The sequence below is a fragment of the Argopecten irradians genome, chromosome 11 (assembly GCF_041381155.1).
Source record: "Argopecten irradians isolate NY chromosome 11, Ai_NY, whole genome shotgun sequence".
Classification (NCBI taxonomy): domain Eukaryota; kingdom Metazoa; phylum Mollusca; class Bivalvia; order Pectinida; family Pectinidae; genus Argopecten; species Argopecten irradians.
This window is the reverse complement of record NC_091144.1, coordinates 39,240,203-39,258,925: the sequence shown is the minus strand read 5'-3', so window position 1 is coordinate 39,258,925 and position 18,723 is coordinate 39,240,203. Positions and strand designations below refer to the sequence as shown.

Here is an 18,723-nt window from a genome sequence, read left to right as displayed (position 1 = left end):
TGGTACATGGCAGCAGAAATGCATGGTCATTTTATCCAAACAACTCAAAACTATTTTTAGTCCTTTACAAGACAAGATCATCCAATGTATACCACATAGGGATTTGGTACCGAAATGAAACAGTACACGTGTCCGTTTCTTGAACATCTTAGAGAAATTTCCTATTTATTCATACTTATTTTGTTGTATTTATTGTGTACTAATGAGTATATAAAGGCGTAAGAATTCAGAAAATGTACATATGTTTTTCAAGTAGTTCTAAAGAAACATTGTAAAATCACGAATAAACCGGAGTATGTACTCATCCCTCTGCCTAAAAGGGTTTACCTGATGATTATCTTGGAGTTTACTCCAGATATTTCCAGACAAGCACCTTTTAATATATGCATTTTCATCGAAACCGTGAAAATCAAATGAAAACAAATGTATTAGGAACATTGCAGCTTAGTATGTAAAAACGTGTACTGTCAAAAATATGTGTAAGATTAGGAAATTTCTGATGAGTGACCCAACCAAGAATCGAACCCAGGTATCACGGCTCTACCGGCTGAGCCAAAGAAGCATGCTCCGTCAGCTGAGTGAAAGAGACCGTATTTAACACTATGTACAAATCACACCGAGTTGCACCTTTTACACAACTCCCCTTTTTTTCTTGAGAGTTCCTAAACTCTCTAACCACTTTGAATTGGTTATTTTAGCTGGGCACAATGTAGAGGGAAAAATACACATGATTCCTGTCGAGTGTTCCGACCAGGAACCGATCGCGAACTCGGGTTTCCGGGGTGGAAATCTGCGGTATTTAAATTGAATTTGGTGCAACTTTACTGCTTTTACTTATCAGTGGATAAAGATAACGATTGAGGATAAAACGTACCTGGCGAAGCAATACGCCAAACTTCAATTTGGAGCAACCTGGCTGTGTTTTTGTTTGTCAGTGGTAAAGGGTCAAGGTTGAGGTGAAAAAGTACCTGGTAATACATATACATGTGACCTACATATTTTAACCTGTGTTTTTCTGTAAAACATTGGAGGTTAGTCTGACCAAGGAACATGGCGGATATAATCACAGGCTACGCTGGCCATTTTGATCAGGACTGGTACCGAAACACTTACTACGGATCCGTCTCCGTAGAGAGTGCATATGGCAAAGTCATCAAGTTCAATCTGGACAAATATCATGCCATTTTCCAAAGTGGTATGTCAATTCAGTTCCTTTTTGGCATGTTCATAATGGTACAATCTTTTTTTTCTCTAACTTTCTCTTCATGCTGTAAATGTTTTGTTATCAAAGATGATATTCAAGCGTTGTTTTCTTTCTTACGATGTTCATAAATTCCTTCGAGAATATATTTATTTTCTATAATAACTTTCCCGGTATATAATTATTTTGCTAAAGGTGTCGGGCCAAAGAAAACTATATTGATTGACAATAACATGAACTTTTTGCGTTTCATTAGAACCAAGTCAGCATTACAATCAACAGTAAACAATAAATGTGTCATAATCTTCCAGGTAAAGTGAAGGGCAAACGGCTACTAGACATCGGTACAGGTCCATGTATACACACCATCATGAGTGCCTGCCGCCATGTTGATGACATATATCTCTCGGACTTCGCTGCACAAAACAGGAAAGCGCTTACTGATTGGTGGAAAAGCGATAAAACAATGCTGGAAAATATCACGGACTACATTTTGAAAATAGAGAACTCCGGGTAAATATTTTCACATCGAAATTGATATAGAAGCTTACTACTGGTAAAATCGAAAAGGGCACGTGTATCGGTCAACTTTTAATACAAATGTATAGTATACTTTCACCTTGATTCTCCAAATTATTATGAATTCTTCTAAAAATATCACTCATATATTGATCACTTTCGATGGCCCAGATGTTAGCTCGCATGGGGTCTTATAGTTGGGGGTAAAAACCGATACGCCTAACTTTTTCACATTCGTGCTTGGGATCGAACCCGGTCCGGCTATGTGAAAGGTGAGTGGTTTTACCGCTGCATCACCTAATCACCAACATCGCAGTATATATATCGCTCCGCAATACACTTTGTTTATATTTATACAATCTTGCTAAATGTCGACTGTACATTGCTTACTTGGCTTTATCTACCAGAGAAACTGTGACGGAAAGACAGAAAATGATGAAGAGAAAGGTACGTGCTGTTTTACCTATCGATGTTACGCAGACGAAACCTCTCGGAAACGGATGTGACGTCACAGAATTTGATATTCTTATATCAAGCCTCTGTTTGGAATCAGCGTCCCGCACATTGGACTTATATCGCCGAAATGCTGGATACGTGATGTCACTGCTAAAGAAAGGGGGCCATTTTATACTAAACGGCATGCTCGGATCCGGAGAGAGCTGGTATCGGGTGGGAGTCAAAAAGTTTGCAAGCTTGAATCTGACAAAGGAAGTTATTGAATCAACCTACATCAGCTGTGGGTTTGACGTCATATCAATGGATCACGTGACCACACCAGAAGGTAGTGACTTCGGAGATTACAATGGTTACTTTGTGATGCACGCGATTAAAAAATAGTACCGTAAGAAGAAATTATTTTCTGCATTGTTTATGATATAGATTATGCTATGCTAATGATATTGATGATGGATTATGCTAATGATGATGAAGTAATCAGATGATGATGATGATGATGATGATGAATGATGATGATGACGACAATTATGATGATGATGATGTTGACGATAACATGATGATGATGATGATGATGATGTGATGATGATGATGAGAAGATGATGACGATACGGATGATGATGATGGATGCTAATGATGATGAGATGATGATGACGATACGGTGATGATGGGATGATATATGATGATGATGATGATGATAAGATGATGATGATGATAAGATGATGATGATGATGATGATGATGATGATGATAGATGATGATGATGATGATGATATAAGATGATGATGATGATAAGATGAAGATGATGATAAGATGATGATGATGATGATAAGATAATGATGATGATTAATGATTGCTGCAATATTGTTTTCATCGTTTATCTAAAATTGCCTTGAAAAATAAACAATTACAAACAGATAATTTCTTGAATATTCAGATATCCTAGTACCGTAATGTATAACTTCCCTGTATCCAAGGATTCGAGAGACATGCCCCACCCCTTCCTCCACCCCAATATTTATTTGGTTACCTTATTGATGTTTGGAAATTTTTAAGTTGTCATTTGATTGTAAAAACGTGATGCATTGAGTATATACCTTATTTAGAATGATAGATTAGTTATCAATTAGTCTCATCAATTGAGATGAATGAAAATACCAGCACATAGTCTCAGCCAAAGAAAACAACCGGTATAAATGAGAACATTACATCAACCTCCCAACAAGTTACATCGGTTGTTCCTCAGGGATCAATACTTGACCCTCTGCTGTTTATTTTGTATCTACTATAACTAAATATTGGCGCCATGAACGGCTCCATCCTTGATATAATTAAATATAAATTTCTAAACTGACCTTAAACTTATCAAGCAGTTGTGTACACATATCAATATGGCTTTTAATAAAGAAAAAATACCAATATGTATATTATTTAACAAACCTAGAACATTGTAGTGGGGGAGGAGAAATAGGTTCCCATGTACCCCTCTGGCAGTTTTTCGAAACATGGTTTTTTAGGACCGATATGGTGTCTAGTTTCATTTTATGCTTGTTGCCATTGACAACTAAGGTCCTATGGGGGTCAAATGACAAGAAAACAATGATAAATGTTACAAGGTGTTTTGTCCATCATTTTTTTTACTTGTGATGGAAATTGTGACATTTATCGATTTAAAAAAAAAAAAGCTGAAAATTTCATTGTTTTCCCATCATTTTACAAAATTGAGGAGACGTAACGTCATTATTATGATTTAATCGTATTCAGCATGTTTTAATATGTTCAGCATGGTTTAATCATATTAAAACATGCTGAATATCATATTTGCGTCTGGTTGTTGTCTGGTTCGCTATCTATGCGCGTATATGCGAATGTGTCATTTTGGCCATTTTTAATAACTGAAATCCAAGATGGCCTAATGAAGAAGGTTTAGAGTTCAAATTAGACAGTTCCATATTAAATTCAGTCAATACACAAAAAGTGTTAGGGATACACATCGATCACACCCTTAGTTAAGATGAGCAAGTTAAGAAACTTAATTCTAAATTGTCTACTAGATAATATTTAGTCCTCCTCTGAAAATCCAGTACTTATTTGTCAAAAGAAGCTAAACTGTTGGATTCAATATCATGCTTATGTCTCAGAAATTTTTAACTATGAGTCTGTTGTCTAGGGAAACTGTGCTAAAGAACAGATAAAAAAAATAAATGAAAACAAGCAGTGAGAATGATTCTTAATAAATTAGAATTCCTACTATTTTATTTCAGACACAAAATTTAAAGTTTTACTTACATATGTAAGATCCTATATTTCATACTAGGTATAATTGAAAAAAAAGCTTAATGCCCCATTATGTTTTTGTAATATTTTTTTCAAAATTTTGACCTAATGACGATATCAGTTGATGAATAATTCATTATTTCATCCGGCTTGTTAGAAAGAAGGAGGAATCCCCTAAAAACCTTTGAGAAACTTAGAGTTAGTGTCATATATCACACACGAGGACTAGTTGGTATTACCTTTGATCTCTGATGTGTGTGTCAGTAAACTGGTACATGGCAACAAATATGCATGGTCATCATATCCAAAACACTGGAAATTGTTACGTAATTTACAAGGCCATACAATGTATACTACACAAATATTAGCGCAGAAAAGAAACAGTTCACGTGTCCCTTTCAGCATCCTCGAAACTCCAGGGGTTCCGATCACTTACGATCTTTACATTACTATCCCAGTTTTCCGAGTACCCAGATCAGGAATACAACTCGGGTCTTCGGTGTGGAAAGACTGAGCCAAAGAGGCATGCTCTGTCATCTGAGTGACAGAGACCATATGTAACACATGTGTTCAAAACCACTGACCCACGCTGCTGCTGGGTGGGGTAGGCGTGGACATACTAGGACTGACCCGCTGACCCTGTGTTAAAACTCCCCATTTCCTAGGCCCTGTAGATAGGGTGTTATAATTGTACCTGCTGTCCCTATTGCATGATCGTAAAATGCGACTAAATTCGGGATATTATTCTTTTCTCTTCTTTTTAATCAGCTTTCTTTTGCGTCTCTCTTGACACCACCTCATTTTTGGCTTTCAGTTGAACGCTCGCATCTCTCAGATAGACGCTAGGTTCTGTCCTCTGGACGAGGCACACCAAAGTCTATGAATGTGGTAGTTTCTGCTCCTGCTTAGTGGTCAGCACACAAGGAGTGGGACGACTGGTTCGCCTGTTGTCAGTATAGTGTGACCGGGTGGGGTGTGTTGCCTGATGTCTTCGGTGGCATGCTTCAGTGATATAGCATTATTAAAAATTGCTAAAAGTTACACTGAACAATAAGACACAAGACCGAAAAACCGCAGTCTTCCAAAATACACACCACACAATTCATACACACTACACACCGAATACATTGGAGACCGTCCTTACATGACCCTGTCAGTTAATAGGACGTTCATTTATCAAACAAGCAAACAAACAAACTCCTAAATGTTAATCCGAGGCTCTTTGTCCACCTTAAATGGGTTATTTAGTTGGGCGCCAATGTAGAAAAAACAGCGGGAAACACACATGAGTGTCCCGACCAGGAATCGAACCGATTCTCTGGTGTGAAAAACTACGGTTTTACAGACTGAGCAAAATTTTAACTAAGTAAAAGTTGACCTGACCTACTTCTTTTTGTAACTTGATATTGAATTCTTCAAAACATGCAAGCTGCACGGTATGATATGAATGCACTGTGTTACGTAATTCCACTATTCAAACTTGAATGACCTACTTCTTTTTTTTAACTTAATGTTACCTTGATATTGTATGTTTTAAAACATGTATGATGTCAGACAAGTATTCAAATTGTGTCAGTTTGTCAGTGGTCAAAGGTCGTCATTGAGAGAAAAACGTGCATCGCAATGCAGGTATACATAAAATATAACAACTTGCATTCTTCGTATCCTACTGTGTATGTTAGCCTACTCAAGCAACATGTCGGAAATAATAACTGACTACGCTGACCACTTTGACTGCGAATGGTACCGCGATACTTACTATGGGTCCGTCTGTGTAGAAGGAGCCTTAGGAAAGGTCGTCAAGTTTGATCTGGATAATTATCATGCCATATTCCAAAGTGGTATGTCAATTTATTTCAATGATTTTGCATGATACTACAATTATTAATTTTTCTCCATGTTCTAAATGTTTTATTTTTCTCGAACTTTTTCTTCATGTTGTAAATGTTTTGTTTTTCTCTCTTCAAGAGAGAAGAATATATTTATTTTCGTAAATAAGTTGCCCAGTAACCATTTACTTTGCTAAAGCTGAATTATTTAAGAAATGGATACATTGCGTCGTTTTGTAACTTGCTATAAATGTCACTTAATCATGTTTATGCTATTCAAACTATCATAACGGTGTTTTTTTCCAAAGTTTATGTACCAGTAGAAAGCATTTGACAATTAGTAGATTTGCATTACTTAACGCATGGCAATATCATTAGTTGTGTACTACTTTGTTCTGGATTTTTTTAGTAGCTTCGACGGTTTGATTTATTTTTTTTAAGTTGGCAATTGTAAAATACAAATTTCGAGAAGCGTAAATATGGAAATATGAAAGCAAATTAACTATCTAATGTTCGTCTTTAAGATTAATTTATCCTTTAAAACTGAAAAGTACACATTAAAACGTTTCAAATATTCTTTATAGATTAAATGAGTCCAAACTTTTCATCAAATAGTAAGGAATGCTGTCCAAGAAATATTATTCATAATGTTACACACACAATGTGGCATAACGAAGTACCAGAGCAAAACCATCGCACTGTCAATGCTAATTGGCCAAATAAAATTCAGCAGCAATTTAGCAATTTAGGTGATGAACTTATTTAGAATTCATAAGAAGGACATTGGCGTCATAATTAATAAAATGTGTGTCCGATTCCTCCAGGTAAAGTGAAGGGCAAACGGCTACTAGACATCGGTACAGGTCCCTGTGTACACACCATTATGAGCGCCTGTCGCCATGTTGATGACATATATCTCTCGGACTACACCGCACAAAATAGGAAAGCGCTTACTGATTGGTGGAAAAGTGACAAAACAATGCTGGAAAATATCACGGAATACATTTTGAGAATGGAGAACTCCGGGTAATTTTTTTCTCATCGAATCTGAAATTATTTTCGAATGCAAACTAAAAAGATGTCCGTTACTGTTAAAAACGAAACCAGTACATGGATCGGTCAACTTATAATACAAGTGTATAGTATTGATTAACCTTATTCTCCAAAGAATTGTGGATTCTTCTAAAAGACAATCATTGTATTAATAGCAATAAAAATCGCTATAATCTTTATTATAAATGCTAACATGTATAAAGAACGACATCCGTTAAAAACTTTTTTCCAACGTTGCAAAATATATATACACTTGTACATTGCTTACTTGGCTTTAACTACCAGGGAAACTGTGGCGGAAAGACAGAAAACGATGAAGGGAAAAGTACGTGCTGTTTTACCAATCGATGTTACGCAGACGAAACCTCTTGGAACCGGATGTGACGTTACGGAATTTGATATTATTACATCAAGCCTGTGTTTGGAAGCAGCGTCCCGCACATTGGAACTTTATCGCCGCCATGCTGGAAATGTGACGCCATTGCTGAAGAAAGGGGGCCATTTTATTCTGAATGGCACATTAGGCGAGAGCTGGTACCGGGTGGGAGACAAAAAATTTGCAAGTTTGAATCTGACAAAGGAGGATATTGAATCTACCTACGTTAGCTGTGGGTTTGACGTCATATCACTAAAACACGGTGCGTCATCAGAAGGTGGTAACTTCTCGGACTACCATGGTTACTTTGTTATGCACGCGATAAAAAAATAGGATAAAATCATAAACATTTTTGAAAGATTGTAAGATGAAATCTTCTTTCTTGAATGTTAACATGTCCAGGCTAAATGTATATCTTTATGTATCTAAGAGTTAGAGAGACAACCCAGACTCATACCGCCCCACCCAAATGACAAAATAAGTTTATCTCTTGACAGTAAATGATGTTTCACCTAAGTCAAAGTTTTGGCTTTTTCAAGTTCTCGATTTATTGTAAGACCGTAATGCATTAATTATATACCTCAGTTGTAATCCTAGAATGATATATATCTGCTTTTGATTGTATAACTTTGTATAGCCTTGATAACACGGATTTATAGGGTCTTTATATAATAAACGAACTTAATGAATAGTCTTAAGAACTGTTTTAGGGTACTTAGGCTAAAAGAATAAAATGTTTAGGCTTACCCGACTGACCCTAAATTTTTACCCCCCTAATTTTTCTACGAAAAAAAATTAAAAGTCGGGATTTCAATCTCAGACTCCAGTTCCGGCCATTATTTTAGAGTAAAAGACACTGAAAAAAAATCCTCCCGACTTAACGCCCCTATTTTTTTGCCTATGTAACCCTAAACAGACATTTTTTTTGACGCCTTATTATAAAATCTGTAAACGATGGAACATCAGAATCTCATAAACATTTCCCAAAAAATACTGTAACCAACTTTATTTTGCGTGCGATTTATTTTCGCGAATTTCACAATTAGAATACGCAAAAATGAAACGCCGCAAAAAGATCAATCTACGATTACAATAGAGAATCGCTATAGATATGTTGCTGGACATGAAATCGCGAAATTAATTCTCCACGAAAATAAGTTGGTTTACAGTACCTGAATAATTCAAAGCAAAAAGAAAGTAATCTTTGTACGTTTCTTTTGACTTTGAAAAAAATCTTAGGATAATATGTTATTGACACTTTACAAGGTAACTACATACTGTAGATGTACAATTATTTGTGGGTGAATATTTGCATTTCTTATTTCGCTTTCTTTAAGTCTGCGAATATATGCACACGAACTATTTGCTGAATTGTCGTTGAAAACAGTTTGTTGATTTCAGAAAAGTCTGTTTATTTTTTTAACAAATTATTGGTGCCAACAATAAAGATTGTTCAAAACAATCGAAAAGTGAATTGTTGATGATAAATGTCCATCATTTCCTTGGATAATGGGACTTATTCACGTACAACGTGATGCACTTTTACGTTTGTGCGGGACTTGTATCTCCAGTGGTGATGGAACGTAACGCTTTGTAATTTTCCACTTAAATGGTGAGCGCGGGATATCATCTTTTGACGTCATTTCTTCACCAATAAAACAATAGTCCCGCACAAACGTTATCAGGCATCACCTGGTACGTGAATTAGTCCTATTATTATTATTCGATTGGTTGGAATCCAAAAACAACAAAAGTAATATGTTTCATATCTAAGATTACTTTTACGATAATGGCGACGCCTCAGCATCATGGCTAACAAGGGCGGATAATAAAACCGTGGGAATGTCTGAAAATCAAGTAAGTATGGAGACCATGGTAGCCGCGGATTCTAAGCTACAAAGAGTCGTGGAAAACTAGCAATCCTCGTTGTTGCTTTGTACCAGAAATCTTATCTTACATCTTATCTATCACAAAGACATTTTCATATTTCATTAAATCATTTTTCAAAAAGGATAAAAAATAGTCAGAGCCTATAGTAGGTCTCTCCAAATAACAAAGAATATATACATCTGGTTTAACAAAATATTGGTTTGTAAACTATTCATAGAAGCTATCAGAAAGATATGCATGAATCAATTAAGAAATATTGATCAAGCATTGTTAAATAAAGACAATAGTTAAGATTTTTCCTATAGTATTATGTGTGTTATTTATTTATTGCTTTTCAGTGACCGAGTGGTTAAGATGCCACGGCATATTATCACATGCTCTCCACCTCTGGGTTGCGAGTTCGAATCTCATGTGGGGCAGTTGCCAGGTACTGACCGCTGGTCGGTGGTTTTTCTCGAGAATTTCGGCTTTCCTCCACCCAGAAACCTGGCACGTCCTTAAATGACCTTGGCTGTTAAAAGGGCGATAAACAAATAAAAAAACGAACCTTTTTTTCAAAATACATATAGGACTTGAAAGTAGGTCGCGAGGTTATCTGACATTTGACGTGATTTGCATGTTAGAGATGAACAAATCCGCGTGGCTTTACTGTAGCAATTATCAAATGGTGCACACATAGATGTACATAATGACCAATTCACCGTTGCGTATCCACTCAAGGACAAAAGCAGAATAATTTTCATATGTTTAATCTTCAAAGCATTTTACAGCTTCTTTTTGTTCCAATATTGAACGCATTTCATAATCGGCGGCTGTGCAAAAGGGGACCAAGCCCCGCCATTTGGAGCATATCACATCTACCTACAAAATGTCATTACGTCGCCTCGAGCTTTTTAGGTACCTCGCCAGGTTTCCGAAAAGAGAGGTGAAATATGCCGTTTTAGGAGAGAGACACAACATTTTGTTTCGATCACGTGGTTTGATATACCAATCAAATTTATTCAGTGAATGTTAGAATGAGTTATACTTATACCATTTTTGTTATTATCTGTGTTCTTTTAACGGCAAATATATATATATCATTCTCCTCAGCTAGAAAATTTGAAGATGAGTACATTTGCATTTCAAAATGAAATGCTTATGTCCTGTGATCAATGCCATGAACAATATTGTTTAAAAGATGTTCTGATTTATTGACAAAACGTCATTATAGCAATACCTATTAGTTATGTCGATGTTGATCATTTTCAAAGATTACAACTATATAACTATTAAACAACATTTTAAGGAGTTCTTATCATATTCGACGATAGCTCATATAAATGTACTTACATACCATTATATACATTCCGTTCTAGACAGGTAATCTTAAGCACCCATTTAGATAAATTTCACAGAAAATGTACTTGGCAGTCGGCGAAGCAATTCATATTTATTTTTATGTGAATACCCGTGTTACAATGACGTTTAATCCTATGCACACAGCCATTTAAAGAAAAAAAAATACACAAAGTATACTCGATAGTCCGCGAAGCAATTTTTTTTTAAATGTGAATACCCGAGTTATAGCGAACATTACCGCTCTTTTTTATTTCGTTAATGCCATTAAAGTAGACACATTTCCGTTTAGAGGAACTTTCAACAGTTCACCATTCATCAACGTCTAGCCAGTTAACTTAATAAGAAATAACTGCAGGTATTTATAAATAAAGTGGCTACCTGAATACATAGGTGTTATATGGTATGTGGTAACAATTTGGTCTATACCTCAAAGGACACTATTGTACGTCAACGGAGATAGTATCTCGTAACACTCCTAAATTACCGACGGATAATGAGCTATGTAGGACAGGGGTACATATGAAGATATATAGGTTAAGGGAATACCTGACACAAAAGATGACGGGGATCGCTAATAATGTATGACTGTACCTGAATAGATAACGACTATTTCCAGTAACAAAGACAACACAAAAGTTTACCTGAGGCGAGATAAAAAATATGTAGGGTTTTATCTCGGATAAAAACATGCAGAATTTGATTTAAAAAATACTGAAATATGATATTTGAAACATACGAAACATTGTTGTGACACGAAAAGGACACTTGAAGAGAACTTTTCTCGTAACAATAGAAACACAAAAGTTTATAGAGACACGACAAAAATATACATAGAAATATATCTCGGATACAAAGCATGCAAAATGTTATCAAAACATTATACCAACCTACACGTACATATACATGATAAAAAAAAATTCATAGGATTTCATCTCAGAAAAAAACCATGCAAATTGATTAAAATTATACCACCCTACGTGTATATATATAATTATTATAACCAGAGACAACCAAAATGTTATCAGACTCTTTAATATGAGGGTATGAAAGAGATTGGGAGTTGCACCAACCGAGGTATTACTAAACAAGGTAAAACCTGATACCTTGCTCTGATCGAATTTAGTGACTATCCTTCACACCAAATTTTTATATAAACGAGTCTTTTTTTCTGTAATGTCACATAGTTTATGAGAAAAGTTATTTGCTTAAAATATTACGATTTTTTTGCATTCAGGTTCGCCTTTATAACCTCTATGTTTAGATTACACACTTATGTACTAAGCGTAGTGTTACAGCAAGTATTATTGTGATGTCACGATAAGGTTTTTTTTATCCAGGCGCTTGTGCAACAAAATGTGAACTACATGTTTGCACTGGCTTATTACCCTGATGAGGGATATCTGTGATAAAAAATACTTTTCATATAATTATTAAAGAAAAGTTCATATAGGATTTTAATTATAGGATTCTGGGGCAATAAAAACACAGAATGTTATCAGAGTTAAACCACAATACGATACTTTATCTGAGACATTATCCCTACAAAACTGTATGAAAGACAAAAAAAAACTTTCTAAAGAATAAAAACATACAAAACTTTATTAGGGATAAAAGCATACACTAAAACTTCCGAGAAAACTAATACAAATTTATTTGAAAAGGTCAGGGATCACCTCCTCGATCACATGGGTTTTCTCAGGGCACTCCGGTTTCCGCCCACTTTCAGATCCCCCGCGCGCTTACATCCTGGCCATCGAAAGTAATTTGTTTAAGTTATAATATAACTTGATTCGCAATCGGTATAAAATAAATCAAGTTTGTTTGGGCCCTGCAGGTAGGGCGTTAGAATTGTACCTGCTGCCCCTATTGCATGATCGTAAAAGGCGACTAAATTTAGGATCTTATCTTTTCTCTTCTTCCTAACCGACTTCATCTTTCCTAATGCCTCTCTTGGTACCGCCTCACTTTTGGCCTTGAGTTGAGCGTTCGCCCCTGTGAGGAAGGCTCTGGGTTCTGTCCCCTGGCCGAGACACACCAAAGTCTATAAAAGTGGTAGTTTCTGCTCCTGCTTAGCGCTCAGCAAACGGGGAGTGGGACGACTGGTTCGCCCGTTGTCAGTATAATGTGACCGGGTGGGGTGTGTTGCTTGGTGTCTTCGGCGGCATGCTTCAGTGATATAGCACTATAAAAAGGGCAATAGTTCCACTATACAAGAAGACACAACATGAATATACCGCAGTCTCCCATAACACGCACCTCGCACAACATACACGCAACACACCGCATACATGGGAGACCGTCCTTACATGACCATAGCTGTTAATAGGACGTTAATTAAAGAACCAAACCAAATTGTTATTTCGAATATCATACAAAAATTTATCTGAAGAAAACACCGATTATAATCGGAGGTAGCAAGAAAAAACATCTCTTTAAGATAACTATCATTTAAAATCTCTACGGCCATTGGAAATTCAGGTCATAAAATATAAAAAAAAAAGCTTAATACTAACAATGACAACGCGTTAGCAATGTCACTGTGTGAGTTTTTCGCCTCTGGTGGAGAACCAGCATTAAAAAAGTGAAACAGTATTTATCATAATTACTACAAACGTATAAGATTACCAATAAAAAAGACATTCCATCATTTAAGCTAAGTAATCGTTACCTGTTGATGGTCCAATGGACGCCTATTATCCATCATATAAATACCTCAAGGTTTCAAGCAAACAAACAAACTCTTAAATTTAATCCGAGGCTCTTTGTCCCACCTTACATGGTTATTTAGTTGGGCGCCAATGAAGAAAAAACAGAAAAACACATTTTCCCGACCAGGAATCGAACCGATTCTCTGGTGTGAAAAACTACGGTTTTACAGACTGAGCAAAATTTTAACTATGTAAAAATTGACCTGACCTACTTCTTTTTGTAACTTTTTTAATGGTAACTTGATATTGAATGCTTCAAAACATGCAAGCTGCACGGTATGATATGAATGCACTGTGTTACATAAGTCCACTATTCAAACTTGAATGACCTACTTTTTTTAACTTAATGTTACCTTGATATTGTATGCTTTAAAACATGTATGATGTCAGACAAGTATTCAAATTGTGTCAGTTTGTCAGTGGTCAAAGGTCGTCATTGAGAGAAAAACGTGCATCGCAATGCAGGTATACATAAAATATAACAACTTGCATTCTTCGTATCCCATTGTGAATGTTAATCTACTCAAGCAACATGTCGGACATAACAACTGACTACGCTGACCACTTTGACTGCGAATGGTACCGCGATACTTACTATGGGTCCGTCTGTGTAGAAGGAGCCTTAGGAAAGGTCGTCAAGTTTGATCTGGATAATTATCATGCCATATTCCAAAGTGGTATGTCAATTTATTTCAATGATTTTGCATGATACTACAATTATTAATTTTTCTCCATGTTCTAAATGTTTTATTTTTCTCGAACTTTTTCTTCATGTTGTAAATGTTTTGTTTTTCTCTCTTCAAGAGAGAAGAATATATTTATTTTCGTAAATAAGTTGCCCAGTAACCATTTACTTTGCTAAAGCTGAATTATTTAAGAAATGGATACATTGCGTCGTTTTGTAACTTGCTATAAATGTCACTTAATCATGTTTATGCTATTCAAACTATCATAACGGTGTTTTTCCCAAAGTTTATGTACCAGTAGAAAGCATTTGACAATTAGTAGATTTGCATTACTTAACGCATGGCAATATCATTAGTTGTGTACTACTTTGTTCTGGATTTTTTTAGTAGCTTCGACGGTTTGATTTTTTTTTAAGTTGGCAATTGTAAAATACAAATTTCGAGAAGCGTAAATATGGAAATATGAAAGCAAATTAACTATCTAATGTTCGTCTTTAAGATTAATTTATCCTTTAAAACTGAAAAGTACACATTAAAACGTTTCAAATATTCTTTATAGATTAAATGAGTCCAAACTTTTCATCAAATAGTAAGGAATGCTGTCCAAGAAATAGTATTCATAATGTTACACACACAATGTGGCATAACGAAGTACCAGAGCAAAACCATCGCACTGTCAATGCTAATTGGCCAAATAAAATTCAGCAGCAATTTAGCAATTTAGGTGATGAACTTATTTAGAATTCATAAGAAGGACATTGGCGTCATAATTAATAAAATGTGTGTCCGATTCCTCCAGGTAAAGTGAAGGGCAAACGGCTACTAGACATCGGTACAGGTCCCTGTGTACACACCATTATGAGCGCCTGTCGCCATGTTGATGACATATATCTCTCGGACTACACCGCACAAAATAGGAAAGCGCTTACTGATTGGTGGAAAAGTGACAAAACAATGCTGGAAAATATCACGGAATACATTTTGAGAATGGAGAACTCCGGGTAATTTTTTTCTCATCGAATCTGAAATTATTTTCGTATGCAAACTAAAAAGATGTCCGTTACTGTTAAAAACGAAAACAGTACATGGATCGGTCAACTTATAATACAAGTGTATAGTATTGATTAACCTTATTCTCCAAAGAATTCTGGATTCTTCTAAAAGACAATCATTGCATTAATAGCAATAAAAATCGCTATAATCTATATTATAAATGCTAACATGTATAAAGAAAGACATCCGTTAAAAACTTTCTTTCCAACGTTGCAAAATACATATACACTTGTACATTGCTTACTTGGCTTTATCTACCAGGGAAACTGTGACGGAAAGACAGAAAACGATGAAGGGAAAAGTACGTGCTGTTTTACCAATCGATGTTACGCTGACGAAACCTCTTGGAACAGGATGTGACGTTACGGAATTTGATATTATTACATCAAGCCTCTGTTTGGAAGCAGCGTCCCGCACATTGGAACTTTATCGCCGCCATGCTGGAAATGTGACGCCATTGCTGAAGAAAGGGGGCCATTTTATTCTGAATGGCACATTAGGCGAGAGCTGGTACCGGGTGGGAGACAAAAAATTTGCAAGTTTGAATCTGACAAAGGAGGATATTGAATCTACCTACGTTAGCTGTGGGTTTGACGTCATATCACTAAAACACGGTGCGTCATCAGAAGGTGGTAACTTCTCGGACTACCATGGTTACTTTGTTATGCACGCGATAAAAAAATAGGATAAAATCATAAACATTTTTGAAAGATTGTAAGATGAAATCTTCTTTCTTGAATGTTAACATGTCCAGGCTAAATGTATATCTTTATGTATCTAAGAGTTAGAGAGACAACCCAGACTCATACTGCCCCACCCAAATGACAAAATAAGTAATCTCTTGACAGTAAATGATATTTCACCTAAGTCAAAGTTTTGGCTTTTTCAAGTTCTCGATTTATTGTAAGACCGTAATGCATTAATTATATACCTCAGTTGTAATCCTAGAATGATATATATCTGCTTTTGATTGTATAACTTTGTATAGCCTTGATAACACGGATTTATAGAGTCTTTATATAATAAACGAACTTAATGAATAGTCTTAAGAACTGTTTTAGGGTACTTAGGCTAAAAGAATAAAATGTTTAGGCTTACCCGACTGACCCTAAATTTTTACCCCCCTAATTTTTCTACGAAAAAAAATTAAAAGTCGGGATTTCAATCTCAGACTCCAGTTCCGGCCATTATTTTAGAGTAAAAGACACTGAAAAAAAATCCTCCCGACTTAACGCCCCTATTTTTTTGCCTATGTAACCCTAAACAGACATTTTTTTGACGCCTTATTATAAAATCTGTAGACGATGGAACATCAGAATCTCATAAATATTTCCCAAAAAATACTGTAACCAACTTCATTTTGCGTGCGATTTATTTTCGCGAATTTCACAATTAGAATACGCAAAAATGAAACGCCGCAAAAAGATCAATCTACGATTACAATAGAGAATCGCTATAGATATGTTGCTGGACATGAAATCGCGAAATTAATTCTCCACGAAAATAAGTTGGTTTACAGTACCTGAATAATTCAAAGCAAAAAGAAAGTAATCTTTGTACGTTTCTTTTGACTTTAAAAAAAATCTTAGGATAATATGTTATTGACACTTTACAAGGTAACTACATACTGTAGATGTACAATTATTTGTGGGTGAATATTTGCATTTCTTATTTCGCTTTCTTTAAGTCTGCGAATATATGCACACGAAATGTTTGCTGAATTGTCGTTGAAAACAGTTTGTTGATTTCAGAAAAGTCTGTTTATTCTTTTTAACAAATTATTGGTGCCAACAATAAAGATTGTTCAAAACAATCGAAAAGTGAATTGTTGATGATAAATGTCCATCATTTCCTTGGATAATGGGACTTATTCACGTACAACGTGATGCACTTTTACGTTTGTGCGGGACTTGTATCTCCAGTGGTGATGGAACGTAACGCTTTTATAATTTTCCACTTAAATGGCGTGAGCGCGGGATATCATCTTTTGACGTCATTTCTTCACCAATAAAACAATAGTCCCGCACAAACGTTATCAGGCATCACCTGGTACGTGAATTAGTCCTATTATTATTTCGATTGGTTGGAACCCAAAAACAACAAAAGTAACATGTTTCATATCTAAGATTACTTTTACGATAATGGCGACGCCTCAGCATCATGGCTAACAAGGGCGGATAATAAAACCGTGGGAATGTCTGAAAATCAAGTAAGTATGGAGACCATGGTAGCCGCGGATTCTAAGCTACAAAGAGTCGTGGAAAACTAGCAATTCTCGTTGTTGCTTTGTACCAGAAATCTTATCTTACATCTTATCTATCACAAAGACATTTTCATATTTCATTAAATCATTTTTCAAAAAGGATAAAAAATAGTCAGAGCCTATAGTAGGTCTCTCCAAATAACAAAGAATATATACATCTGGTTTAACAAAATATTGGTTTGTAAACTATTCATAGAAGCTATCAGAAAGATATGCATGAATCAATTAAGAAATAATGATCAAGCATTGTTAAATAAAGACAATAGTTCACTATAGTATTATGTGTGTTATTTATTTATTGCTTTTCAGTGACCGAGTGGTTAAGATGCCACGGCATATTATCACATGCTCTCCACCTCTGGGTTGCGAGTTCGAATCTCATGTGGGGCAGTTGCCAGGTACTGACCGCTGGTCGGTGGTTTTTCTCGAGAATTTCGGCTTTCCTCCACCCAGAAACCTGGCACGTCCTTAAATGACCTTGGCTGTTAAAAGGACGATAAACAAATAAAAAAAAGAACCTTTTTTTCAAAATACATATAGGACTTGAAAGTAGGTCGCGAGGTTATCTGACATTTGACGTGATTTGCATGTTAGAGATGAACAAATCCGCGTGGCTTTACTGTAGCAATTATCAAATGGTGCACACATAGATGTACATAATGACCAATTCACCGTTGCGTATCCACTCAAGGACAAAAGCAGAATAATTTTCATATGTTTAATCTTCAAAGCATTTTACAGCTTCTTTTTGTTCCAATATTGAACGCATTTCATAATCGGCGGCTGTGCAGAAGGGACCAAGCCCCGCCATTTGGAGCATATCACATCTACCTACAAAATGTCATTACGTCGCCTCGAGCTTTTTAGGTACCTCGCCAGGTTTCCGAAAAGAGAGGTGAAATATGCCGTTTTAGGAGAGAGACACAACATTTTGTTTCGATCACGTGGTTTGATAGACCAATCAAATTTATTCAGTGAATGTTAGAATGAGTTATACTTATACCATTTTTGTTATTATCTGTGTTCTTTTGACGGCAAACATATATAAATCATTCTCCTCAGCTAGAAAATTTGA

General features: G+C 35.8%; 4 protein-coding genes across 4 annotated transcripts in view; 3 read left to right on the top strand and 1 right to left on the bottom strand.

Annotated features, from left to right (window-relative positions):
- The window catches only part of LOC138335527 (uncharacterized), a 54,043-nt gene that overhangs the window by 21,176 nt on the left and 14,144 nt on the right, over window positions 1-18,723 (bottom strand). The gene's annotated exons all lie outside the window — the stretch shown is intronic.
- On the top strand, window positions 1,008-2,573 carry LOC138334236 (nicotinamide N-methyltransferase-like). The gene is made up of 3 exons (XM_069282850.1): window positions 1,008-1,195; window positions 1,513-1,714; window positions 2,128-2,573. Exons 1-3 carry the CDS (start codon window positions 1,051-1,053, stop codon window positions 2,555-2,557), a joined length of 777 nt encoding a protein of 258 aa, XP_069138951.1. The 5' UTR covers window positions 1,008-1,050; the 3' UTR covers window positions 2,558-2,573.
- On the top strand, window positions 5,970-9,142 carry LOC138334234 (phenylethanolamine N-methyltransferase-like). Its single transcript, XM_069282848.1, has 3 exons — window positions 5,970-6,290; window positions 7,103-7,304; window positions 7,617-9,142. The coding sequence occupies exons 1-3, from the start codon at window positions 6,125-6,127 to the stop codon at window positions 8,038-8,040; spliced, it is 792 nt and encodes a 263-aa protein (XP_069138949.1). The 5' UTR covers window positions 5,970-6,124; the 3' UTR covers window positions 8,041-9,142.
- Window positions 14,059-16,070, top strand: LOC138334235 (phenylethanolamine N-methyltransferase-like). Its single transcript, XM_069282849.1, has 3 exons — window positions 14,059-14,323; window positions 15,132-15,333; window positions 15,647-16,070. The coding sequence occupies exons 1-3, from the start codon at window positions 14,158-14,160 to the stop codon at window positions 16,068-16,070; spliced, it is 792 nt and encodes a 263-aa protein (XP_069138950.1). The 5' UTR covers window positions 14,059-14,157.